The sequence below is a fragment of the Abramis brama genome (genome assembly GCF_963993115.1).
Source record: "Abramis brama genome assembly, chromosome: 1".
NCBI classification, from domain to species: Eukaryota; Metazoa; Chordata; class Actinopteri; order Cypriniformes; family Leuciscidae; genus Abramis; species Abramis brama.
The window spans coordinates 51,208,781-51,236,367 of NC_139963.1; the positions used below are offsets into that span (position 1 = coordinate 51,208,781).

The following is a 27,587-nucleotide window of genomic DNA, read 5'->3' on the forward strand; positions in this document are numbered from 1 at the left end:
TTGCATAATATAAAAGCAAACGATTTTTCATTCGCTGAGAGTAATGCATTTACAATTAGTATATATTCTTTAAATAGACTAAAATACTGTATACAGTTTTGCTGCATGGGTAAAATTGCGAGAAATTGCGAGAAGAGCGTATGGGACGCTCAGGAGTTCAGGATTAATGCAGTCAAGATGGTGGTGTGTGTGTTTCCAGTAAGAGAAACACTAGAGGGAATCCGGTGTTACAATATATTCGGTTCCTGAAATATTTGGTCCCAATGGGTGGAGCTACCATGAATATTTACGATACCATAGCTTGCATGGGCGGGGCATATACAAGCGAGTGGAACGAAAATTATTAGCGTGAGCGCCTGCTTGTTATGTTTTATGGATTATTTATTTCAAACAGGTAATAAAGTTGAACGAAGTTAATCTTAAACTACTCATATATATTTTATAAATAATTCATCGGTTTGTGTTTCAGTACTCTGAGTTTACCTGAACTGAACTAATCCTGTAGGAAGCGTTGCAAGACCTACAAATTTTCCCAGATTAGGCTAGTTGTTGCTGATGAATGACTGAGATTAGGATTTTTAAAGGTGTGTGATTGCTGTTTAAATAAATATTTACAAATATATTCTTGTGTCTGTATTCTGTCTTCCAAAGTTGTCTGCATATTATTAAAATAGCCTTTAAATTATAGGCTGATAGCTCAAGACGACATAAGAACTTGGAGTTGCATGTTGCATGCTTTGGATGTTGCTTTATACTGACTCAACTGAAAATCGTTTTGATACACAACCTTTACTTTATCAAAGGTTATCATAAATGTTAAGCTTCAGATGCATTAACAATGGTTTTCTCTAGCAATGCTTTAGAACGTTGGTCAAATTAATTGATAATAATGACTAACCATTAATCATAAAAATTAGGCCTACATCTTATCAGTTTAGTAATGTTATCATTCTTATGTAATCTTTTTGTAAACAAGTGAACAGAAAAACACACTGGTGTAGAAGGCATGGGTATACCAAAATATTAAGGTAAGGTATATTTATAAATACATATTTGAATAATATAGTAAATATTTTATTAGTCCTGCTGTATTAATTTTGTCCTTGATCCCATTTTTTTCTCTTGTCTAACATTCTTGTTTTTACAGCTGAATATGAATAAAATATGTAATTTTAAGACACTATATTACTATAAAAATAATTTCGAGTTAATGAATGAATGCTTTAAAAAAAAAACAGATGTTTTTGTTAATCAATTTTAAACAGTCTAGAATCATATTTAGGATATATAACTTTATGCATATAGTTTTATATTATAAAAATTATATGTATTATATTCTTTAAATGAGAATACTTTTTAATTATATGTCCATATCCCACCACACCTGAGAAACTGACCTCTATTTCTGACCTCTATGTCTGTGCAATTTACTATTGTACACAGCTTTGGCCAATAAATAATTGGTTCAGTACATATAGTTTGTGAAGCATTCAACTTCCAATTAGCTATGGGGATGTTTTAAAATAATAATGAGTCTCAACCACAATTCATATAAATAAACCTACCCATCTTTGTTGAATTTGTCATTTTGGCTGTCAATATAGATGGAAATGTTTAAAACCTTGTATGAATAAACTTGAACTGAAACTGAATTGAAAAAATCTGGAAAGGTTCATCATGGTGTTTCTAAAAGAAATTAAAAATATGTCCTTCTTAGAAGGGCACAGAACTTCCCAATGAGAGGTGAAGTCACACTTAGTGATTTCTGTCTCTTCATGATCAAAACATACTACTTTTAGATGAGGTCTTATTATACAGTGAGGTTTTTATTTGCCCTAGATGCAAACACCTTTAATTTTGTACATGCATGATATCAATGAAAGAAATTTAGAAATTTGCCAGTGCCAAATAAAAAACTAAATTAAGTGAATCAATTTGAGTTTTGTCTCTATTTTATTACAATTAAGTGCACTTACCTTTGGAATGGTACATTCAAAACTACAAATTGCACAAACTGAGTATAACATTATTTAGTTGGACCTTGCTATGTATACATCAATACAATTGAAATAATTATCACTTAATTTGACCACTGTTCTAAAGCATTGCTAGAGAAAACAACTGTTAAAGCAACTGAAGCTTAACATTTATGATAACCTTTGACAGTTCAGAACTGTCAGTTCATTTCAGTTGAGTGTAAAGCAACATTCAAAGCATGCAACAACATGCAACTCCAAGTAGCCTATGTTGTCTTGAGCTATATCCTATAAAAGCTATTTCAATAATAGCCTACAGACAACTTTGGGAGACAGAATCAAAACACAAGAATATATTTGTAAATATTTATTTAACATGCAATAATAGACATTTAAAAAGCTTAATCTCAGTCATTCGTGAGAAACGAACAGTTAAGAGTAGTTTAGGACAAAACGCGAACTGAGGTGCTCACGCTAATAATTTCTGTTCCACTTGCTTACACGAAAATGAAAGATCAAAATTAACAGAGCATTTAGTGTTTATTTTCATTGCTAAAAAAAAAAAAAACGAGCAAAATGCGCGGGCGCGTTTGTGGTCCCCAGAGGGTTAATCAGATCTTGAGAGATGTAATGTATTTTATCTTCAGTTGATTTCATCCAAGGCAGTGGCTGGAAGTAGTTCTTGTGTTTCTCTTTCCTTCAGTGATTCTGCTTGTTAACAGCAGGTGTTCATCAATAATGCACAATCATTATTCAATCACTTAATTATCTCATTACCTCCAACACTGATTAAGTGTTACATTAAATAGCCTGTAGTGTGCACACTAAGCAGTGTTCATTTCATCTGGGCAAACCCATGTGGGGCCTACATGGAAACTGGGTGCAAAACTGGCTGGGTCCCAGTTAGATAGCCCAGGTCAAACCCATTTGGGCCCCACATGGCTGTGCTGGCTGGGGGTATTGACAAATAATCTAATGACAAAATCTAAAGAAAGTATTTCTTATACATTTTTAATGTTTTTTTGTTTTGTTTGTTTTTTGCCTTCAAAAGTCCTAAATTGCACATATTTTGGTCAGAGAAATCCAAATTTTCTCGGGGGAGCATGCCCCCGAACCACCCTAACTACCGCACATTTCAGTGAGTTTTGGACTTCCCATTTTTAGGTTTAAATTTACAATGTGAAAAACAAGGTTGTGTTCCACATCATCATATCAGTGTAGATGTAGATGGACCACAATAAAAACATTAAAATAAGTATTAAATAAGTATTGTGATACTTGGTGCCACAGTGACAATCTTGTCCCAAAAAGTATTGCTATACCACGATACTCAATATGTTGTCCCACAGTGAGTAATTTTTCCCTGTTGCACCTACAGAAAATTTGAGGGTTCCCCCACCTGCCAAATCCCACTTTAACCACTGGTCATAGCAACTGTAACTAAGGAGGGTGGGGCTTAGTGAAGGGTCAATTATCCATCAGCATCCTATATTGTCAACCGTTTGAACTGTTTCAAAAGTATGACATATTTGCTTTTTTGTTTTGTTGCATAATTGTTATTCCAATTCAAAACAGTAATTCCAAAACATTGAGAGCAACATAAAAAAGAATGATTTTTATGAAGATACTGAGTCTGATACTGATAAATCTATTACAATAATCTCTTTAATGTAGAGTACATCAAAGGCTATAGTCTTAATATTCAGTGCTGTTAATGTTAAACAGTACAGTTCACAAATTGACTAAGTATTGTATGAATATCTGTGGATTAAAAAGTTATGTAAAACAAGCATCAGGTTGCCAGGCACTGTTTTAATGTCTCTTGTGTCTCTGTTTCAGTGAGTGATCTGAGGATTGTTCTGCTGGGAAAGAATGTGTCAGAAAACAGTCGAGTGGGAAACCTAATCTTGGGGACAGATATGTTTGACAGTGAAACTCCTTTAGTTAAGAGGAATCTCCAGTCGTGCAGTCAGAGAGTCGGAGGAAGATTGAAGGACAGACGTGTGACCATCATCAACAGTCCTCAGCTGCTCCAGACAAACATCTCAGATCATCAGATCACACAGACAGTGAGAGAGTGTGTGTCTCTGTCTGATCCAGGACCTCATGCCTTCATACTCGTACTGCAACACAATGACTTCACTGAGGAGGACATGAGAAGAGTCAAACAAGTGCTGGAGAAATTCAGTGAAGAGGCGATTAAACGCACTATAGTGCTCAAGACTGATAAAGAGTCATACAGATCATTAATTAGTTATTTTTATTTAAAGAATAAATCAATTCCTCAGTTAATAAAGGAGTGTGGAGGAAGACATCTGCAGCTTGATGAAAGAAACCCAGAATGGCGATCTGAGATTTTCAAGAGTGTTGATAAGATACTCAAGGAATACCAGGAAGACTATCTCACATGTGACATACTTCATGATGTTAAAGGAACATTGGTGGATGAAGAGCAGAGCAGATCTGAGGATTTAGCCAGATCTGAGGATGAGGAGCATTATCAAGAAGATGATGGAAAACCGAAAGAAAGACAGAAAGAGAGAAGTTGTAAGAGCCAATTTAATATTTCAATAATTTGTATATAGTATTGTTTGCTTGGAGTGTTGATTTCAAGCACAAACTGAAGATATCATATTTGTATCTTTCTTTCAGAGGCAATTCTGATATTTCCTGTGTTTATTTTATATATCTCTATATATATATATATATCAGTACTATTTCCTATGTTTTCTGATGTACAGGCTAATTTCTGTTCTGTTTCTTTAATGGTTATGCCCACTTGGGGGCGGAAGATGTATAGGAAAAAAGGGAGAAACAGTTTCTTACCGTTTCGTCTGTCATTATGGATAAAACTCGTGTTTAAACGTTCAAGGTAACACCAGTTAAAGGTTTAATGAGTGAAACCATAGGAAAGGCTACAGGAGCCAACAGGATTTTGTATGTTTTTGTAATTTTGTGTTTGATTAAACTCGCACTTTTTCGACTGACTTCTGTGACTAGTAAGAACGTTTTTTCCTGTTCCAGTGAAGTTAACATAGGACTTTGCATCTACAGAAGTGATGAAGGTACTGTTCATGGTCTTTTTTTTTTTACGTTTTCAGAAATGAGCTTCTAAGATTACAATAACTACAATTTAAAGTATATACAAATACTTCCAACATATCTAAAAAGATTTTAACACAAACTGTGGGAGGTTTTTGTATTTAGTTTTACTCTAAGACCATTTTCATTACTCTGTATACACAGCATACGCAGCAAAATCTCCAGTGTTAAATTAACACTCTCAGTCTTTATATGATATCAGTCTTTATATTATATTTTTATAACTGATATATATATATATATCAGTCTTTATACCTTTTCTCTTTGTTCATCTGGCTGTTATAACTCAGGTACAACAGCCAAACAAAATCTAAAGTTAATGATTTAAGGTTCAAGAGCCCAACTAAAGCAAACACTGATCACCATAATGGTAACATACCAATTACGTTTTTCTCCTTCAGTGATTCTGCTTGTTAATATCAGGTGTCTTCAATAATGCTCAATCATCACTCAATTAATAACTTAATTATCTCATTAACTTTAACACTGCTTCAGTGTTACTTATAACACTCTGAGTGTGGACTCATATAAACACTGAGAGTATTAATTTAACACTGGGGATTTTGCTGTGTTACAATTATATTTACATGAATTTTATAAGTCATTGTAATCCATGCATTTATAATATAACATAGTGATCAGTTCACAGTGTCCTCCAAGCATCTGAAAATGCTCAAACACACAATATGAGAGTATATTGTAAACTAATAAGTTAAAGCTGGGCAGGGTTAGGTCTCCTTTGGCTATACAAGCTGAACTTACAAATTTGATAGGCAATAGTCAATGTATAATGATTGATCATAATAAAACTATGTAAAATTCTCAAATGTTTATAAAGTCCATTGTTTTGCTGAGATGACTGCCCTGTATTTTTATAAAGTCTATCCCAGCATCAAGGTTTGACTGATGCTAGGAAAGTCCCAGCTTGAAGTTTGCAGCATAGTCATCACTGTAAAACCCAACAGTAATATGTACTAAATACAATTGAGTTCACAGCACTCAAATATTACCGAAACTTGAATGACTGAAACAGAACTCAAACTGAATGAGTTATAGAACATTTCTAGATCCCAGAATGATAATTGTATAATTAAGTGACTAATTAAGTGATGATTGAGCATTAGTGATGAGAACCTGCTGTTAACAAGCAGAATCACTGAAGGAAAGAGAAACACAAGAACTACAACTGACTTCCAGCCACAGCAAAATCAACTGGAGATAAAAGAAGACATTAGATATCACAAGATCTCAGCAGAGGAGGATTAAACAACTCCACAAACAGCATTACAAGCTTCACTTATTATTAACCACTTTGACTTTATTACTGCCATTCGTCTACAGAAGTTCTTATTAGAATTAACAAAGGTTTAGAAAGTGATGATTTGAGATTCATTTAAGGTCACCATGATGGAGATCAGCGTTTGCTTTAGCTGAGCTCTTGACCCTTGACCTTTGCACTTAAGATTTTCTTTGGCTGCTGTAATTGAGTGTTTATAAAACATATTTGTTTTGGCACAAAAGGCAAAGAAAAGTCTGATCGGGTGTTGATGGTAAAGGACTGATGATGACAATCATCATTTAATGACTTGATTCACTGATTTCATTCAGAGTCTGATCTCTGATTAAAAGGGCAACATATTAGTTTCACTCTAAACTGTGATTCTACAGCATAAGAGCAAGCCATGTTGTGTCCATCAGATAATATGAAGGATTTTACAAATAGTTGTGCACAAAAAGTTTCACAGAAAAGGTATTGCATTACTAAGACTCACATAGACATCAAGAATCAGCATATGAATCTCAACAATGGTGACCATTAAATAATGATTCATGCTGCAATGCATGCTGGATACTAGCGTAATACAAAACTTATCCATGGCTCCCAGCATGCATTGCGGCATAAATCATTTTTTAATGGTCACCATTGTTGAGATTCATATGCTGATTCTTGATTACTGTGTAAGTCAGCATGATACCATAGAGGTTTTTAAAATCTGATTGTCACAACAATGGGCCTTACAGCAGAATCAGTTCTATTATAATGAATAATACAAGTAATACATCACCTGTCTAATCAGAGATTAGGCTCTGGAAAACATAAGAGAATCAAGTCACTAAATTATGATTATTTTAACACAACCACATGCTCATATTTTCTTTTGGCGTATGTGCCATAACAAATGTGTTTTAGAAACACTCAGTTACAGCAGCCAGAGGAAAAACTGGTGTTATAAAGTCAAGGGTCAAGAGCTCAACTAAAGCAAACACTGATCACTATCATGGTGTCTTTAAATGAAACTCAATAAATCATTATCATCTAACCCTCTGTTTGTTCTCAATAACAACTTCTGTAGACGCATGACAAAATTCAAACTGTTTAGTAATAAGTGAAGCTGGTAATGCTGTTTGTGTAGTGGTTTAATCCTCCTCTGCTGAGATCTTTAGAGATTTAAACGTCTTTTATCTTGAGTTGATTTCATCTAAGGCTGTGGTTGGAAGTCAGTTGTAGTTCTTGTGTTTCTCTTTCCTTCATTGATTCTGCTCGTTAACAGCAGGTGTTAATCACTAATGCTCAATAATCACTTAATTAATCACTTAATTTCTTAACTGCAATGTATATCTACTTTTAGTAAACTCAACTGAAATAAGTTCAGAGTACTCATAACTATTGTTTTTATAAACTTAATTGAATTGAGGCAATCGGTTTCTTCAAATGAAATGAGTTAGCTTAACTTGTTGGGTTTGACCGTGTAGTCATAAATGAAGTCCTTCTCAGATCCTTTTGTCTTTGGACAGACTGAGCAGTGCTTAATCTGGTGCTGGTGTTGAACGTTGACCTTGTTGCTTGTGTTCTGGAAAATGATGCAGTGTTGCTTAGGATAAAATAATTAATTGATAAACAGGGAACAGGGTGTGAACACTTGAAGTGGGAGAAAAACCCCAGCATTTACACTTGTATTAAAGATGCATGCAGATTCAAAAAAGCAATTGAATGGTTGAGTGTTAACATTTTATTTGAAGGTCTCTTAATATGTTTTTCAGTGTCAGAAAATGTCTCTGGAAAACAGAAGCTGAACCTGGTGCTGTGTGGAAGTGATGGATCACTTACAGTCTCTGTGTCCAAACTTTTACAAGGGAAAAAGTTAAATCTCTCACATCAGGAGGCGAACAGTAAAGAGTGTGTGAAGAGAGAGGAGGAAATACATGGACGTGTGATCAGTCTGGTGGAGGTTCCAGCTGTCAATCATCTCTCAGAGGAGGAAGTGATGTGTCAGACTCTCCACTGTGTGTCTCTCTTTGATCCTGGAGTTCATGTTTTCCTCATCATTATTCCTGATGGGCCATTGACTGATGATGACAAAGCAGAAATAGAGAAGATCCAGAGCATATTCAGCTCCAGAGAGCATTTCATTCTGCTCTTCACCTCAGATCTCCCCGTTGAAGAACCAGTGACAGATTTTGTCAAACACAGCCCAGATTGTCAGAGGTTAATCAGTCTCTGTGGGGATCAGTACAGAGTGATGGGTTTAAATGAACCTGAAAACTCACGACAGATCCCAGAACTACTGGATTATATAGAGAACATGAAGACTGAACCATATTCCCTTCAGATGTATGTGAAAGCTCAAAAGAACAGAGGCAGTCGTGAAACAGAAGAGAAATATAAAGAAGAACTGAAGAGACTGGAGAATGAAATTAAAGAGTTAAAAGCGAGGATTCAATCAGACGGTGAGTTGATGGACCTTCTTGATGTGAGGAGACAGTGGGTCTCATTAACTAATAATTGCATGGATTGTTTCATATTTATACACACAGAATAACTTTCTATGAAAAATCTCTGCCTAATTCACAACACATTTGTACACACATACATTTTGTACTTAGTAGTTGTAATGGAAAATGTTGATTTTCATTGATTTGCAGTGTTGATTTTCATATGTTTTCAGTAAGACATTGAAATGACCCTTGCTGGACTAATGTGGGTGTGTTTCCTAACACTGGGTAACAGGTGAAACGTCAGAAGGATGCCCCTATAGTCAGAGGTCGTCCAATTTAGAACTTGTGTGTTTGTAAGAATAAACTCAGCAGGATGAGATCACTAGCAGAGAAAACCTTCCCTTTTTTTAGATAAGAGCCTGTAAGCAGGTAACCCTGAGAGAAGGTATTAAGGCTGCTCCACACTCCTCCCTGACTGTCGCACTTGTTACACAGACTGTACTTTGACTTCTGTGTGGACAACTGGGCCTATTCTTGCAAGAATAAATACTTTTGAAAAGACAATTTGACTCAGAAATGTCTCTTACGCAGTGATTGATTGTTTAATGAATATTTTTGCCACAACATAGTAGAGTTCTTAAAGGCCATGTTGCAGGTTTTTTTTTTCATCGAATTTGTGCGGTTTACTTGTTGGTAATAAACATTTAAACTGTTATCCATTGTATTTTATGTTGTTGGGTATCACAAAACGGAATATAATACGAAAAAGTAGGTACTATCTTACAGCGGCTTGCAATTCTCCTTTCCACCACAATGCATTGCATTACGTCACGTTGGGGAGAGAATTTAATAAAGCCCGCCTTGAGAGCATTGAGAGTGACTAGAGAGACGAGTAACTTAGTAGACGAGACGAGAGTATTCAGATAGCGCAGATTATAGATAAATAGATAAATACATAGACATAGATAGACAGACAGATAGATATAGATAGATAGGCTAGTATAGAGAGAGATAGGCAGACAGCCAGATAGCATAACGTTAGCATAGATAGCTAACAGCTAGATAGATAAATATATAGAAATATATAGTAGGTAGATTGACAATGGTGAACTACTGTGTTTGTGCTGAGTGTAAAAACTCTGGATGCTGAGTGAGGCACGTCACATCTGGTCGCGGGGTGAGCTCCTCAACCAGCGACCAAAACGCACTTAAGTTACTTCCCTACAGCACAAGCTTTCCAACGCAGTTTCCATGGGACTGCACCGCCGGCGCCCACACAAGCACCTGCCAAACACAGCGGCAGACACACGGCGGCTACGTTTGCAACAACATTTTCACCGGAGGAAGAGATAAACGCTAATAAACGCCCATATAGCTAGCATGATGCCTTCTATTTCTAGATGACAAAGACGAAGTTTACCAGTACTACTATGACAAAGGTTAGCGGTACTTATCTGAACTAACGTCATAATCACTTCTACTAGATATAAAGAAAACGTTGATTTTTCACTCGGTGCTATTCAATGACAGTAAAAAAAAAAAAGTGCCGTTAGTGCACTGCTGCTCGTAGACTATTTTTTACAGTCTATGGTAGACTAGCTCCAGTGCTCATTTCTGCGTTGCTAAATGAACTCACCAGGACACTTCACCAACTCTCCATTCATTCTCCTCGGACCATGCATTTAATTATTAAGTATTTACGACATTGTGGTGGCGTTCAAGTGCGTTTAACTCGTAAATACGATCTATACGAGATGACTTGAACGCACCATAATGCTAGGCTGAGGCTACCTTTCCTCCACTTCTCCCCAACGTGACGTCATCACCGAAATGCATAAAAAAAAACGTTAATACCAAAAACGTAAAAAACTGGTCTTTAAGACCATTTTTATGACATTTTAAAAATGATATACATATCTTGAGTGATTTATGTACCCATTAATCGACAGTGGTGGTTAACCTGCAACATGGCCTTTAACCTCGTTCTGACGTTAGTGAATTTGTAGTATTCGAGATGACCGGCTGTGAGCACGTTAGTTATTTGCATAAAACACACCCACACCATCTTCATATAAGGGCTTTCCTTGCAGCCTTTCGTCACTCTCGTCAAACTTGCAGACTTTCTCGCCTGATCCTCGATCGCATACTTGCCAAGTGTGCCATTCTCATCAGTTCTCTCAAAAAACGGCTTTTATACCCAGATTACAGACCTATCATTAGCCAGATGTATATACGTGAATGTATTTAAGATTAAATTAAATAATATTATAATTATTGGGATTATGGGGGGTGCTGAATGGCAGAGGCAGGCTAAATAAACATTAATTGCACAGATATTAACATAAATAAATACATAATATTCAATAAAAATAAAAATAAACACGACTGCAAAAATGAACTATAATCAAAAAAAAATCTGTGATTAATTACGATGAATCGCATTAAAAAACCTTAAGTTTTTAATATATTTTATAGTGTAATAATTTCACAGTTAATCTCCAAATTAATATAGAAAAAACATAAAGACAGTATATATTAAATATTTGTCTAACATGGAAATACACTGTACACTGCTCTACAGTGTAAAAAACGGCTGCCAAACAAAAAACGTAAAAATAAAGTAAAATATCCTAATTTAAATGAAATGCAAAAAACTTTTACAGAAATTTTCCTTAAATGTTTTACTGAAAAACACTGTTATTTTACAGCTTTTTCCTGAATTATTACTATCAAACACCTTCATTGTAAAAAAAATCCCATAAAAAAAAAAGTCAAATGACTGTCAGCAACGGCTGCCATACAAAAACCGTAAAATTAATGTAAAATAATTTAAATAAGTGCAAAATACTTTCACAGAAATTTTCATTAATCTTCTTTAACAGAAACATACAGTTAAAACACAGTTAATTTCACATTTATTTTCTGCTTTTTTTTTACTGAAAAACATGCAGTTAATTATATGCATGATTTGTTGTGACTATACGTCACTACATCAGCAACTACACAGTTACTGTCAGTTAATTAAAGCAACATGCAGCATTTCATCAGTGTTTCTCTGCTCATCCTGGACTGAAACTCAGGCTCTCTTCAACACAATGGTGACACACAAAACACACCATACAGAACCACTTTAAACCCCAACAGAACATTAAACACTACCAGATCTCTCAGGATCTCAGCATCTTCACTTATTACAATCCAGACTTTATTTCTTTCATACTAACATTCTTATTGAGAATAAACAGATTTCAGATTGTTATAATACTGATGCCACAATATTTCAAGGGTTATGTTGAATAACAGTGTTTTTTCGGTTTATTTAATTTAGCATATTTTACTTTAATTTTAAGGTTTTTGTTTGGCAGCCGCAGCTGCCAGTCATTTGACCCTTTTTTTTACGATTTTTTTTTTACAATGAAGGTATTTGAGCGTGATTATTTAGGAAATACCTGTAAAATAACAGTGTTTATCAGTTTATTTAATTTAGGATGTTTTACAGTTTTTTGGGGAGCTGACAGTCATTTGACCATGTTATCATTTAACTGTTTTGTTTCTGTTAAATTACAGATTATATTTGTAATTTTACATACATTTTTATGTAATTTAAGAAAATAGAAAAAATACTGTATGAAAAATACAATCAATTTTCTGTATAAAAAATGTGAATTACTGTAATTTGTCATTAATGTCACAATACCTAAAATAACAGCTGAATTTTTATTTTACAGATATTATTTGTAATTTTACAGTGTTTTGAGTACAATTTAAAATTAAAGAAAATGATCGTCAAAAAATCACAGTTATTTTCTGTAAAATTAGGATTTTTTTTTTACAGTGTACATTATCCCTTACTTAAAGTTACAAAAGTTATTTAGTCAAGTGCAGTGAGTGTTTTTCTCTGTTTCCTTTGTTCTGTGATTTACTTTACTGACAGAAAGCTTTATTGGCTGATGTCACTTTAAAACCTGCCGCTGCTGACAGAGACACGGATCTCACACGCGCCTCATTCTCTCACAACTCTTTGCATTAAATTAAGACTTTATTTAACTAATTTAAGACTACTCAGACTGCTCTTATGAGGATACTCGACAAAACGAACATTTTGGCATAATTGCGTACAGTGTTCGTTCAACTTCAAGCCGAAAGAGAACTCGATTCTGGCGCTCAATTTGTCTTGGCTTGAATATGGTTTAAAGGCATTTGCATCATATAATGTAACACCAGCCAAAGGATGACAGAAAAAATGGATGCTGTGTTAATTGCATTAAATATTTACCACTGAGTCTTCTCTTGCCATTTCTACCAGTTACGCTTATTCAACTTCCCGTGTCTACTATCTGCGCAGAATCAACTGTGCAACTGGGTTGTAGGTTGCCATGTTGAACTCACATGGGTTGAAATTTGTATAATGTGTTGATTGTGTGAGTGAGTAGGATGCGTTTCATACAAGATCTGGCAACCGGACGCACCTTGGAATAATATATTGATGTGATTATTCATATAACGAGGTTTGGGCCATACAAATTACTGGAGTTTCATGGGAGAAATAACAAAACGGGAGGGGGGAGGGAGGCGGGAGATGGGTGTGAAATATGGGAGTGTTGACAGGTATGGAATGACAGAAATATTAATTGCATTCAGTGGACATGGCTCCGTGCGTTCGCCGGGTTATTTGAAAACAAATGCACATGACCAGCGGGAGAAGATGGGAGGGGGGAGAGTCGCCAACGAGTTTTGACGACAGTGTTGTCAAATATCTATTCCGAAGCTGTAGGGGGAGCTCTATAGAGAAACCCGCGAGCAAAAAGCGAGAAAACAGCGAAGAAATCGGCAAAGCTGCATAGTGCTGCTTTAAGACGAATGCGCGGATCCAATATACGCATCCATTTTTTTATCTCAACTGTTTACAACACATAACTGACTGTATTTACGAGGATACTTGCCAAGACAGGCATTTTGACTTAATTTTGCGTGCATGTGTCTGTTCAAACTCAAAAGAAGAGAGAGAGGCCTGAATTTGGCGTTCACGTTCGTCTGCGTGGCTCAGAAAACAGTGGCGAGTTTTTGTCTTTTTCTTGCGCTTGATGTTTAAACTGACAGGACTTAAAATCACATGCAAATGATCAACTTCCCAGATAGCAAGCAACCATTGAAACAATGTTAAATCAATGTTAATGTGTCAATGTTAACTAGCCGTATTGAATCAATGAATGTTGTTGTTTTTTTTCATCCAAAAATCAATGGTGATGGCATTGAATCAATGTTACAATGTGATGCTGGTTCGACATCATGCTTGCTCTCTCAGAAAATGAAACACAACAACTACAAATGACTTAAAGCCACACAGCCTGAAATCAACTGCAAATAAAAGAAGACAATAAATATCTCAAGATCTCAGCAGAAGTTTTTTTTTGAGAATTAACAGAGGTTTAGGTGTTTGTTTTATTGAAAATTAAATTGAAACATAAAGCTTTCCTGTAGCTCAAACAGTCGAGCGTTGGTGCTTGCAACACCAAGGTCATGTGTTTGATTCCCAGGGAAAGCAAGAATTGTTAATAATGTGAATGTGTACCTTGAAATGCAATGTAAGTCACTTTGGATAAAAGCATCTGCCAAATATGATTTGTTATAAAAAAAAAAAGCCAGTAACAAAGATGATCAGGTGATATAGTTTTCAGCATCATAAACTAGAATCATTTGCTAATCTTATCTCTGACCAAAAGTGGTTATTTGTTAATAATAGACTATATTCACCAACAATGTACTTTCTTGGCACAGATCAGACATTCTGAATTTAGATTTTTAATATATATTACAGGGAATATTATTTTTTTTAGACACATACAGACATCAAGAATCAGCATATGAATCTTATGGTGACTAAAACATTTTCAATAACACATCGACATCTAAGCCTCTGTTGCCTCTTTTCTAGATTTATCGTCATCTTTTATTTGCATTTCAGGCTGTGTTTTTTTAAGTCAGTTATAGTTGTGTTTCATTTTCTGAGAGTGCAAGCATGAGGATGAACCAACATCACATTGTAACATTGATTCAATGTCATTACCATTGATTTATGGAAGAAATTTCCAAAAAGTTTCAACATTAATTGCGGGTGCAAAAGTGATGTTGATTCAATGTTGTTAACATTGACACATTAGCATTGATTTAATGTTGTTTTGATGGTTGCTTGCTATCTGGGATTTCACTCTATTCAATATTTCATTCTATTCTATTCGATTTCACGTGTTCATTTCCTCATATTTGAGGCGTGGTTTACGAATGCCCAGAGCTGTTTATTGGGCGCTATGAATGTCTATCAAATGCGCCTGTACGTAGCTCATAGCCAATCGCTTCAATTATACCAGATGACGTATGTGGAGCGACAGAAATTCGACGAGGAAAAAGACGATGGGTCAGAGATTTATTTGTACACGATGGTGTTTAGCGAATATAACCGTTTGTGCAAGATAAATATGAGGGTAGAAGGTAACGTTGAGTCTGATGCCATGTTGGATCCATAGATATAAACAAACTGCTTCGGTGTCGTCATCGTCTTGCTGCTCCCTCCCCGTTCTGTGATTGGTTCCCTTTTTCAGGGGAAAATCTGGTCCATGGTGTCCAGACTGCCTAGCAGCATGAATAAAATCGCGCTGCGAGCAAGGCAGCATGGGGAAACCCAGGCTAGCTTCCCTCCATGTTTTCTGGTGCTAATCATTCATTTTTACCACACATGCGCACCTGCACACCAGTTATGTACACCCCTGATTATATTAATACATGAATTCTTGCATGATTTCAGCTGCTGAAGGTGAAGCAGGTGATCAGGAGTGTCTGAGGATTGTTCTGATCGGGAGGACAGGAAGTGGAAAGAGTGCAACAGGAAACACTATTCTGGGAAGAGAGGAGTTTGTGAGTGAACCAAGCACAGATTCAGTGACGACTGTGTGTGAAAAGAGAGTTGGTGAAGTTGATGGTCGATCAGTAGCTGTTGTTGATACTCCAGGACTCTTTGACACAACACTGTCAAATGAACTTGCGGTGGAAGAAATAATGAAATGTGTTTCACTGTCGTCACCTGGACCTCATGTGTTTGTCATTGTGTTGAGTGTGGCAAGATTCACAAAGGAAGAAGCAGACACTGTAGATCTGATCAAGAAGATCTTTGGTCATAAATCTGCTCACTTCAGCATCGTTCTGTTCACTAGAGGAGACGAACTTGAGGGTAAATCTATAGAGGATTATGTGAAGAGAAGTAAGTCTGCAGAACTGAAGAAACTGATCAGAGATTGTGGAAACAGATTCCTGGTGTTCAATAACAGAGAAAAACAAGACAAAACTCAAGTGATTAAACTGTTGAAGATGATAGAAGAAGTGAAGAAAACTAATGATGGTCGATACTTCACTAACAGCATGTTTGAGGAGGCAGAGATGTCCATTAAAAAGAGAATGGAGGAAATAATGAAAGAGAGAGAGAGAGAAATGCAGAATCAGAGAGAAGAATTACAAACCAAATATGAGAGGGAAAAGGAAATCATGATGAAGAGACTCGAGGAAGAGAAACAAAGAGCAGACGAGGAGAGAATGAAAATGGAGAATCAAATCAGAGAAAAAGAGGAAAAACTAAAAAAAGAGTTTGAAGAGAAAGAGAAAGCAGAACAGGAGAAAAGAGAGATTGAAAACCAGAGACGATCAGAAGAGGAAGAACAGCAAAGATTCGAATATAATAAAAAAATAGAAGAGATGCAGAAAGAGATTGCAAATCAGAGATCACAGTATGAAAAACAGCAAAAAGAAAGAGAAGAAGAAGATAGAAAGAGAGAAGAGAAATACAGAAACAATCTAGAAAAGATGAAACATGACCAAGAACTCATTTTGGCTGAGGTACAAAAGAAAGAAGAAGAAGAAACAAAAAAGAGAGAAAAGGAGGAGAAAATTAGGATTGAACAAGAAGAGGAAGAAAGACGGAGATGGAAGAGAAAAATAAAAGAGGCTGAAAATGACAGAAAAGAGACTCAAGAGGAAATTAAACGACAGCAGAGAGAATGGGAGGATCAAAAGAAACGACAGATGAAAGAACGAGAGGAAGAAGAAAGAAAGAGAAAAGAGAGACACGATGAACAACTGAAGGTTAAACAAGAAGAACTGGAGATAACAAGAATGGGATTTGAAAGACAGAGAGAAGAAGAAAAACAGAAGATAGATGAGGAGAGAGAGAAACAGAGAAGAGAAAGAGAAGCAAAAGAGAGAGAATATGAGGAAAAGGCAACTGAAACGAAAAGACATTATGAACGACTGGAACAAGAGAGAAAAGAGGAGTGGGAGAGAAGAAAACAAGCAGATGATGAGAGACAAGAAGAAGAGAAAAAGAAATGGGAGAAAATTATTGAAGATCTGAAACAAAAACAAGAAGAAGAGTTCAAGAGAGGAGAAATGGAGAGAAAAGAAAGAGAAGAGAAAGAGAGAGATGAAATGAAAACCAAACATGAAGAGGTTATAAAAGTCATAAAGAAGAAACATGAGGATGAAGCCAGAAAACAAGCAGAAGAAACAAATAATTTAAAAGGGAGAAAAGAAGAGCTCCAAAATAAGCTGGAAGAACATCAGAAGCAACATGAAATTCTGGAAAAAATCTATCAACTCATGGGACTCCAGAAAGGGGTATTAACGCAACTCTATGAACGCCTAAAAGGGGAACGCAAGGTTGAAAATCTCCATGAACGCCTGCAAGATGCGGAAGGAGATGAACTAGAAAAGCTACAAGAAGAAGTTGAAAAACTTTGGGAGGAATCAGATAAATCAAAATGTGTCATTATGTGATTTTCACATGACAGCTCAAATAATAATTAAGTTGCTTATTCATAACAAAGGCATAGTTTGAAGGCGCTGTGGATGAGTGTGGATTCATGGGAGTTGTCATCTTAACCTCCACAGCCAATATATATGTATATATCATGACAACTCTCTGGAAATGTAAAGGACAAGTTTGGTATTTTACACTTAAAGCCCTGTTTACAGATCGTTTCTGATGAAATAAAACGGTTAAGATTAAAATTTGGACACATGCTGCTGTCCCGAGAATTTTAGGTTTATTTCGCTTTCCCCCCCACCTACAGAATGGTTGCATAGGTGCACTCGAACAATCCTTCCTAAAACGCATTAAACTTTCGTTTACAAAGAGATGAAACTCACCGAGTGGTCAGGGGTGTTCACTGATATGCTCACACAAAAATCGCTGCAAAAGATGCTTTCCAACAGGTGTTTTACCATTCGTTGTAAAACTGTGGATCTATTTTTCCAAACGTCTCACACCTGTAGATTCTTCCGTTGAGAGCTTGAATAATAGACACTCCAGCCCAGTTGGTGGCGATAATGCAATTCTTTGCCAATTGCAAGCAAACCACTGGCATTTCATTGAATACACAGAAGAAGCAGAAGAAGAAGCAAAATAAACCTAAAATTCTCGGGACAGCAGCATGTGTCCAAATTTTAATCTTAACCGTTCTATTTCATCAGAAACGATCTGTAAACAGGGCTTTACGTGTAAAATACCGAACTTGTCCTTTAAGCATGGTAATGAATTTGACAATGTTAGATGCTAGAATGTAACAGTGATTAGTGTTTCCATTAGTTGGACTCTTAACTCTTAATATACATTAGTCTTCTCTGGCTGCTTCGAAGTGTGTGTTTGTCAAACGGACTTGCAGCAAAGGAAGCTGAAGATCAGGTGATGATGGTTACCTGTTGATAATCATCATGAAATAGCTTGAATCACCAGAATCTAATGCACATTAACATTATAAACCCTGTGTTACTACAGCAATCAAAGATGAAATCACTAAAAGCTTATCCATCAAGACACACACAGACATCAACAATCAGCGTATGAATCTCAGCAACGGTGACAATCAACACAATATTCAGATAGATCAACTCTGAACATCACAGAAAAGCTACTAATTGTCACAAGAAAAATAACAGCAAAAAATGAAAGCAAATATTTAGGGTTAAACAAAAAAGGACAATTCAGCTGCATAATTTATTCATGCTGCAGTATATGCTGGGAGTTTGGTGCTGGTACCCAGCATGCATTGCAGCATGGCACTTTTGATTGTCATCATTGTTGAGATTAATACACTGATTGTTGATGTCTGTGTGAGTCTCTCCATTAATCTCTTATGCTTGTGTTTGTTTAAATCTTCAAACTGGTTATTGTAATACTGCTGAATCTCATGATGTAGTAACACAGGATTTGTAACTTAAATATATTAACATATGTTCTGTCGTTATCAGCATAGTTCAATGAGTTGGTGTTTCCCAAAACCATTGTATCAACAGACATTGGCAAACTAGTTGCAACGACAGCTCTCGACGTGTGGTTAGAAGCACAGTTTCTAGTTTGCATGACATATGTGGACTTAATAAATCCTTATCTTGAGCAAAATAAGCAACCTGACATTCAGTACAACCTGTGTCTTTTATTTAGAATACATACAAATGTATTTTACGTCTTTTAGTTTGTCAAGAGATTTAAAGCACCTTGTTTAAAGACTGTGCATGTGTGAACGTGCTCTACTATGTAAGAACGAGCCTATGATCGAATCTGGAAATAAAGCAAAATAACTGAGATAAATGAGAAATAGTCTTCAGATGTCTGTAATTAATATCAAAACATCTAGCGTTAATTCGATCTCAAACAGTTTCATTAAAACACCTGAGTGACATCATACAAGGTGTTTGAACGACCACTGTGCGAAAACATGGTTTCGGGAAACAGTCGTGACAGCTAGTTGATTTCTCCAATGATACATCGTACTATGGTAGTGAAGCAGCGAGTTACGTCGTTGTACGGGAAACACAACCCTGGTTAGTAATAAGTGAAGCTGGTAATGCTGTTTGTGGAGTTGTTTAATCCTCCTCTGCTGAGATCTTCACAGATTTAATGTCTTCTTTTCTCTTCAGTTGATTTCATCTGAGACTGTGTCTGAAGTCAGTTGTAGTTATTGTGTTTCTGCTCGTCTCTTTTTCTGTTCTCTTCTTTCCTTCAGTGCTTGTTAACAGGCTTATTAAGGCTGAAATGACTCCATATTTACAGGTTTTGTGGCTCAGATAAGGTCCAGTTCTGGTTTATTTCTTTGCTCTTGGCTGACATGTGGCATTGCTATGGCCTGCTTGTGGCCCAGATCTGGCAAACAGGAGCGGTCCAGTCAAGTGCCGTCATTCCACCCTGTATGTGGGCCAGATCAATATTCCACATGTGCCAGATGTGGGCCGGATCTGGGCCAAAACAGTGTTGATATGTGGGTTTCTGTCATTTGGTCAAAAATCTCACCCTCGACGAAAAATACAAGCTCTTATAGACGCTCTTATCTGCTCCTCAAATAAATAGCCTACATAAAAACATATCCTTTAGCCTATTTTTAAAATGTTTCTTAATTAAAGAAAAACACTGTACGTTTTCAAAGAACCAGTTCTTTATTTACCCTTGCAACAAATAAGCAGAGACGCTCCAAAGTGTGGCACTTTATTAACGAGAGAGATCACACGGCTACTGATGTTGCTCATATAATATTAATTCTCTATTTTTCATAAAATCTTCTCACTTTAAAAGTCTAACCAGATTTATTGACCTCAGAGTCAATACTGAAAACATTCAATTCGATTATTGGAAACGAGTTCCAGTGTGAGACATGTTCAGCAGCCGTTCTTAATATTTGTATTCTGTTATAAACCATTTCCTGTTTATAATGTCTGTTAGCATGATTCTTCACTCACCTTCTCTTCTCCAAATCTCTTTCAGTTTATGTGCATTGGATAAGAGTTGAAGTTGTCTTTTTTAGACTCTTGTATAAAACTAAGACTTTGTTTCCTCCTTGTTAACCTTCAAATAAACTCGTGATTTATTTACGTGCTGAGATGTTCGTCTTTCACAAGCTTCAGATTCAGACTTTCACTTTCTGTTCATTGAAACTCCTCCCAGTTAAACTTACAGACATGCACAATAATTTTAGATAATCTTAGTAGATTTGTTTGATTGGAAAGGTTACTTGATGTTGTGAAAGCGATCAAATTAACATAAATCAATTAAATAATGAACAGTGCATGAAATTATTTGAAAAGTGATGCTTGTGTTTGCATTATTAGCTAGATTTACACAACGTGCAGTTTTTAAATAGATTTAGATTAGATTAGCCAACATTCGACTGAGATAACATTAAACAACAATGAGAATGTTGAGTAATATGTTTATTATATAGACTACAAATCCGTGTATCATTCGTTCAGTCGTTTTTTATTTAATATTGAAAGTATAAAAATGAGAAAACAGTTCATTTTTCGATTTTTCATTTTTTCCAAAAAAACGAAAAACAAGAATTCAGCTTGATTTTTCGTTTTTCGTTCTGAGGTAGAAAAAATAATAAACAGCTTGAATATTCGATTTCTACACATGGGCGGGAATGAAACGCCCCTTTCCTCTGATTTGTCAGCCGAAGATTTTCCTCAGTTCTGCACTGCAGAATAAGAGTCCTCCATTGTGCAAATTCTTAACGCGTTTATTGCAACTAGGCTACATTTAATCTTCTTTTCATCAAACAACCAGACTAACGAATGGTTCGACACAACCCGTACTGGGGAATAGACTAGACAGGGCTTTCTTCTGTGTAGATATAAATTCACATACGCTTTGCATCAGCTGGGTATGCAGGGTAAATGACGGCTGTGACGGCTACCATGGTCGCCTCACCCAGTAATTATTTTATTTTTTTAATAATAAATGAAGATATAAATCAATATAATTAGTTGTAAATTAAATATTTTTAACACTAATACACAAAGAAAAGAATAATGCATTGACTATATAATAGGCCTATTTTAACGTAAACGCATGAACTGTCATTCAGACTGACTATCTAACAACCGGAGAACAGAGAACAACAGAGATATTAAAATACATACTCTTCTGAAATGTATTAATTTATATCTCAAAGATGTGCGCTTGCGCGCAGCGCACGGTCATGTTGAGAGGGAAACAAACGCATTTTATTATTAGCCTATTCAGAAATAGTGTAAAAGACCGTAAATAAAATACAACATTAACATTATAAACGCTATTAATAACATATGTCTATGCGTATTTTACTTCCCCTTACTGTAGCCTGTCAAATCCTTAAATGAATGGTATTCAGAAAACAACAAGAATGAAAAATAAGTAGCCCGTATAATAAAAATATAGCCTAACCTAATAACTTATAATAATAGCCTATTATGTCCTTTATTGAAACTGAAACTGTACGGACATTGGTTTCGCGCATCTCTCATTCGGTCCAAAGTTTCCATATTTGCAATGTAACATTTGGATGCTAACTAGTAATGTAAAGACGGCTTCGTACTTCAGTCGAGTCCCAATATACATGTATATGCTAAATCATCATCTTCACAGCAAGGGAAATGAGTTTGGAATAACAGCAAGTAGGACTGTGCAGCACAGCTTTTATATTGTACAACAGACCAATTAAATTAAGCAGAATAACTTTTTATATATTTGGTTAACTGTGTTTTATTTTAATAATGAATAGGCTGCGATGTCAAGTTAGCAATGCCAGAAGTGAACTGATAATAGCCTAGATCCGGGCTATTCAATTGGCGGCCCACGGGCCAAATGCGGCCCGCCAATCATCTCCATCCGGCCCGACGGCACCAACCTCCCTCCCCCTCTTTTCCTGGCGGTGCGGCTAATTCAGTTTGATACTCGCTCCGATTAACCTGAGAAACGTTTTACGTGCGAATATTTCAGCAGTTATGTGTCTCGAATTTATGTCGACTGAACCAGCGATACCAATCATTCGTGAATGAATCATTCTTTTAGTTCGATCCTTTCTAAACGCGCTTGCATAACTGTGCGTTCACACCGCCGCCAGCGAGACGAGAGCGTCAAAGTGGCCGGTCTAAAACTATTCGGATTCATTCGGACCGCTCCGTCACTGAATCATCTGAAGCGGTTTCTCGGTCAGTACAGTAACAACAAATAGTTGCGTTTACTCCGGTCCCGGGCACTATTATTAAACAGCATTGCGACAACCAGTGGGAAGCGTTTTTCAGTTCGACAGAAACCTCTCTGTTACAAACCACAAATCACTCGACGATTTAACTAGTATTAAATCAGATGAAACAGCCTCAACATTCCCAACAAGACTGATGAGGAAAGCAGGAGAAGAAACATTGTGGCATGAACGAAATTAGAACACTTTAAATCCGCTAATCACCCTTACAAACATTTACCATGAATGTGCTGTAGTAATTTACCATGGTTGGGCAGAAATGTGTAATATTTATATTGAATTACTGTGTAGTAATAAATAAATATAGTAAATATATATATTTACTATAATATTATACAGTATAATAGTAAATATAGTGATTTATATTGCATTAGATTTATTAGGTGGGTAGAGGAATATATAATTAATGTTTGTTATGAAATTATGTCAGTTTCTTTGTAAAGGTGCGTATAGTTTTTAACCTGTGTTTAGGCATTTTTTTATACAGTGGGAGTGAGTAGCCTGTGGTTATCAAGTCTCACTGTCAGAATATTTTCATTTAAGCGTAACAATTATAAATAAAATAATTATTATTTCTCACCAACAGCTACGAGTTTGTATAATTAATGTATTTGTTCCAAGGAAAATAGTTGTACACAGCTGTAAATTATCAAGTTTTTATTTATTATGGTTTTATATATCTGCATACTGTTGGGTACCACATTTTCAAGTAAATACCATACTTTTTTAGGTTTACTTTAACTTATTTATTGAAACTGTTATGTTTCAATAAATAAGCTAAACCCCCAAACCAACCCACCGGCCCACCTCAACTTTTCGATTTGATAATCCGGCCCTCGAATGAAGCTAATTGAATAGCCCTGGCCTAGATGTTGTGTGAGCGAGCAATGCGCCAGCGCCATCACTTGGATTTGTTGCTCAGCAGGGGAAATAACTTAATATTCTGTCTTTTAATACTGTCATTCGAAGCAGTAAAATTTATATTTTTATTTGTGTACATTCAAAATGACTACAAATGACCTTTAAAAAATAAAGAAAACAACATGATGCGCTGCGTCTCAGACTCCTTGAACATCTTTCTGGCGCACACCAAAAATGAACCAAAATAGAGTGAATAGCCTTCTGACGCGCCTACTCTTCAAAGTCAACATTTAGATTATTTTAAGTAAAATGCATTATATAGTCACTTAGGAATAAAACACAGCGTGGTTCATGATAAAAAAAAAAAAAAAACGTGACTTTACAGTTCGGAAAATAGCAAACCCCTGGCACTTGAGAACTTGTGTCGAGCCATTCGTTAGTCTGGTTGATGGAAAAAAATATGAAAAAGTTGCAATAAACGCGTTAAGAATCCGCACAACGGAGGACTCTTATTCTGCAGTGCAGATCTGAGGAAGAACTGATGACGGGACAGTTTGATCTTCGGCTGACAAATCAGAGGAAAGGGGCGTTTCATTCCCGCCCATGTGTAGAAATCGAATATCAAGCTGTTTATTAATTTTGCTACCTCAGAACGAAAAACGAAAACTAAAGCTGAATTCTTGTTTTTCGTTTTTTGGGAAAAAATGAAAAATCGAAAAATGAACTGTTTTCTCATTTTTCTACTTTCAATATTAAATAAAAAAACGACTGAACGAATGATACACGGATTACTACACAACAAAACATTCAATAAATCATTTGAAACGCATGCGAAGCGCTGAGTCCCCCTGCTGGTTAATGATGGTAAATGCACAGCAAAAAAATACAAATAAAATAAGAAGTACACTGTTAGACCTTACCGGGTTTTTTTACAGTAAAATACTGGCAACACTGTTGCCAGTAAAATACTGTTAATTGTACAGTTCTTTACTGTAATCTAGTTTGTTTCTGTAAAAATGCACTAAATTATAGTTAACTAATTACACTTGCAGAAACCGACTGCCTTAAATTGACCAACTGTCATTTAAATGTATTAACTAAAATTTATAATGCATTAATAATGTGAGCAAAGTATTACTGTGAACTTCTTTCATTTGAGACCACTAAAAAACTATTGTACATAAAAAGATTTTTACTGGATCAGCAACTACACAGTCACTGTCTGTTAAATAAAGCAACATGCAGCGTATCATCAATGTTTGTAGATCTTCTCCTGGACTGAAGCACAGGCTCTACTCTTCAGCACAATGGTGACCCAAAAAATTAATTTTACAGTAAACTACTGGCAACAGTGTTGCCAGTATAAACCTGTTTTATAACTTACAGTTTATTACTGTTAAAATACATTTTGTGGGTGTGTCTTTTTTATCTTACACAGTTAACCCTTTCAACCCCTCAGGGAAATCCACACTACGAGTAAAAAGTAGCGATGCAGTGAGATAATTAAGGGAATATGTAAGTGATTGTAAGCAGAATCACTGAAGAAAAGAGAAACACAAGAACAGAAAATAGAGGAACACAATAACTACGACTGACTTCCAGCCATTACACATTATTACACTTTTTATTAACCAGTATGACTTTATTTGTGTCATACAGAAGTTGTTATTGAGATGTTTAATTGAAAATGTTTGGTTTGAAGTTACCATTATAGAGATCAGTGCTTGCTTTAGTTGGGATGCTGATGCTAAAACGTTAGTTTTTCTTTTGCTGCTTGAGCTGTGTTTTTGCAAGTCACACTTGCGCACACACAGTTTATGAATGACTGCAGTTATAATGATTATGATGACAAAATCATCATATTGCCTGTTCATTCACTAAGGAATTCATTCTCACTTATTCAGAGTTTAATCCTCAATCAAAAGTGTTGCATTAGCACCACTGTGAAAACGCAGCAATAAGATACAATGACTCTTTTTTTTTAACACATGATGCATAGCCAGAGAAACAGAGCTACACTGTGTTTTAGAAACACTGAGATATCACAATTTAGCACATGAATCTCAACAATGGTGGCAATATTTCTTTATTATTATTATTATTATTATTATTCATGCAGCAGTGCATGCTGGGAGTTTTATATTATCCTGGAACCCAGCATGCATTGCGACATGAAACTTTTCACCATTGTTGAGATTCATACGCTGATTGTTGATATCTGTGTGTGTCTGAGTCAAGCAGGAGTAAAATAAAATTGAATGCACTATATGATTACAATATTCTTCAGAAGACCTGATTACAGAAATATTGATTTCATTTTGTAGATTCACAGATATATGCTAAATATGAGATAACTATAATTTCAATGACTATATACAGGAAAATCTGAAAATCAGGCATGTCCAGGATGATTGTGACATCATCACAAAAAAAAAAAAAAACACCTGATCATCTTCCTCTTGACTTTTTCGTGCCATAACAAATGTGTTTTATAAACTCACCGTTACAGCAGTCAGAGAGAGATGAATGGTAAGAAGTCCAGGGACAAGAGACCAACTAAAGCAAATACTGATCTCAATCATGGTGACAACAAATTTTATTAATAACTAAATCTCTGTTAATTCTCAACAAGAACTTTTGTACATGTATGAAAGAAATAATCGTAAACTGGTTTGTAAACTGGTTTCACACTCAGTGTGGCTGGAAGTCAGTTGTAGTTTTTGTGTTTCTCTTTTTTCTGTTCTTTTTTCTCTGTCCTTCAGTGATTCTGCTTATCAGGTGTTCATCAGTGTCTCAATTCACTCACTTCTTTTCATTCAAGTGGACTATATTAGTGAACTAATGTAGAGAATAGTGAATGAGGGTATAGGGTGTGATTGGGAAAACAGCCTCTGAGTGTCGACTTTGAGCACTGTTAATTCACAGTATATTCCTGTAGGCTACTTTTATTTTCTACGGTATATTACTGTTTTAATGGAAAATGGTATAATATTGTCAGAATTTTACAGCAAGGGTTAACAGTGTAGGCTATAATCAGTATAAATCAGTATTTTATCAGTATAACATATAAAAGCCTAGTCTTTTAATAATACGTAGCCTAGCAAAATATGTTTGCAGCAGCATTTTACAGATAGGCCTAATTGTAGTCCACCCATTAACACTGAGCAAATTCCACTGTATCAACTTGTTTTAATCACGCAATTTAAATTAATACGTTTATTTGTGCAGCCCATTGTCGTCAAACCACTTTCATGTATGGTTATTAATTCGAAGCTTTTGTGAAGCAATCCAGGATTAGTTATACTTAATGTGCATGGAAATGCCTTAATATTCTGTAAAACGCACTATTTAAATGGTATCAAATGAATTAAAAAAAATAACTGTTCAACTTGTTTTTCATTATCAAATGCAATATGGTCGTTTGTTTGGGGAACATGGTCAGTGTCTTATATAGGAAATATAGGAAGTGATCCTTTTCCAGTGATCTGTGAAATTCAAAGTAAGATTCAACTATAAAAATGAAATTATGGTGTAAAATGGACACATCAGAAAGCAGATTGGGAAATATTTCAAATGTTATGTGAAGAACAATTTGATAATCAGTGTTGATGATAGATATGATAAAGTGGTGAACGGCATCTCAGTCTATCCCACTATTAAATGGTACAAGTAGAAGAAAGAATGTGCCATGGTGGTCAGAGGAATGACGAACGCACTCAGAGAAAGCAATAGAGCATTTCAAGTGTTAAAAAGAAAGTGAGAACCCCAGAAGCAGTTATAGATTATCAAAGGAAAACAGCTTATGTTAAATGGGGTTATTAAAAATAGAAAAAGGACTGCATGGCAAAATGTCTGCAACACAATAGGGAGG

The 27,587-nt window shown here is 35.6% G+C and overlaps 1 protein-coding gene across 6 annotated transcripts in view; it reads left to right on the forward strand.

The window, feature by feature from the left end:
- LOC311087005 (GTPase IMAP family member 8-like) overlaps positions 1 to 26,321 on the forward strand; it is a 38,403-nt gene extending 12,082 nt beyond the window's left edge. For 3 of the 6 annotated variants that reach the window (XM_084120262.1, XM_084120261.1, XM_084120263.1), the window contains exons 4-6: positions 3,816 to 4,523; positions 8,121 to 8,807; positions 15,598 to 26,321. In XM_084120262.1, the coding sequence (XP_083976388.1) occupies positions 3,816 to 4,523; positions 8,121 to 8,807; positions 15,598 to 17,615 (3,413 nt within the window). In that variant the 3' untranslated portion in view covers positions 17,616 to 26,321. Of the gene's footprint in view, positions 1 to 469; positions 502 to 976; positions 1,029 to 3,815; positions 4,524 to 8,120; positions 8,808 to 15,597 lie in introns of all 6 variants that reach the window. The other 3 variants (XM_084120265.1, XM_084120266.1, XM_084120264.1) reach the window with 3 other exon arrangements.
- The last annotated feature ends 1,266 nt before the right edge of the window (positions 26,322 to 27,587 follow it).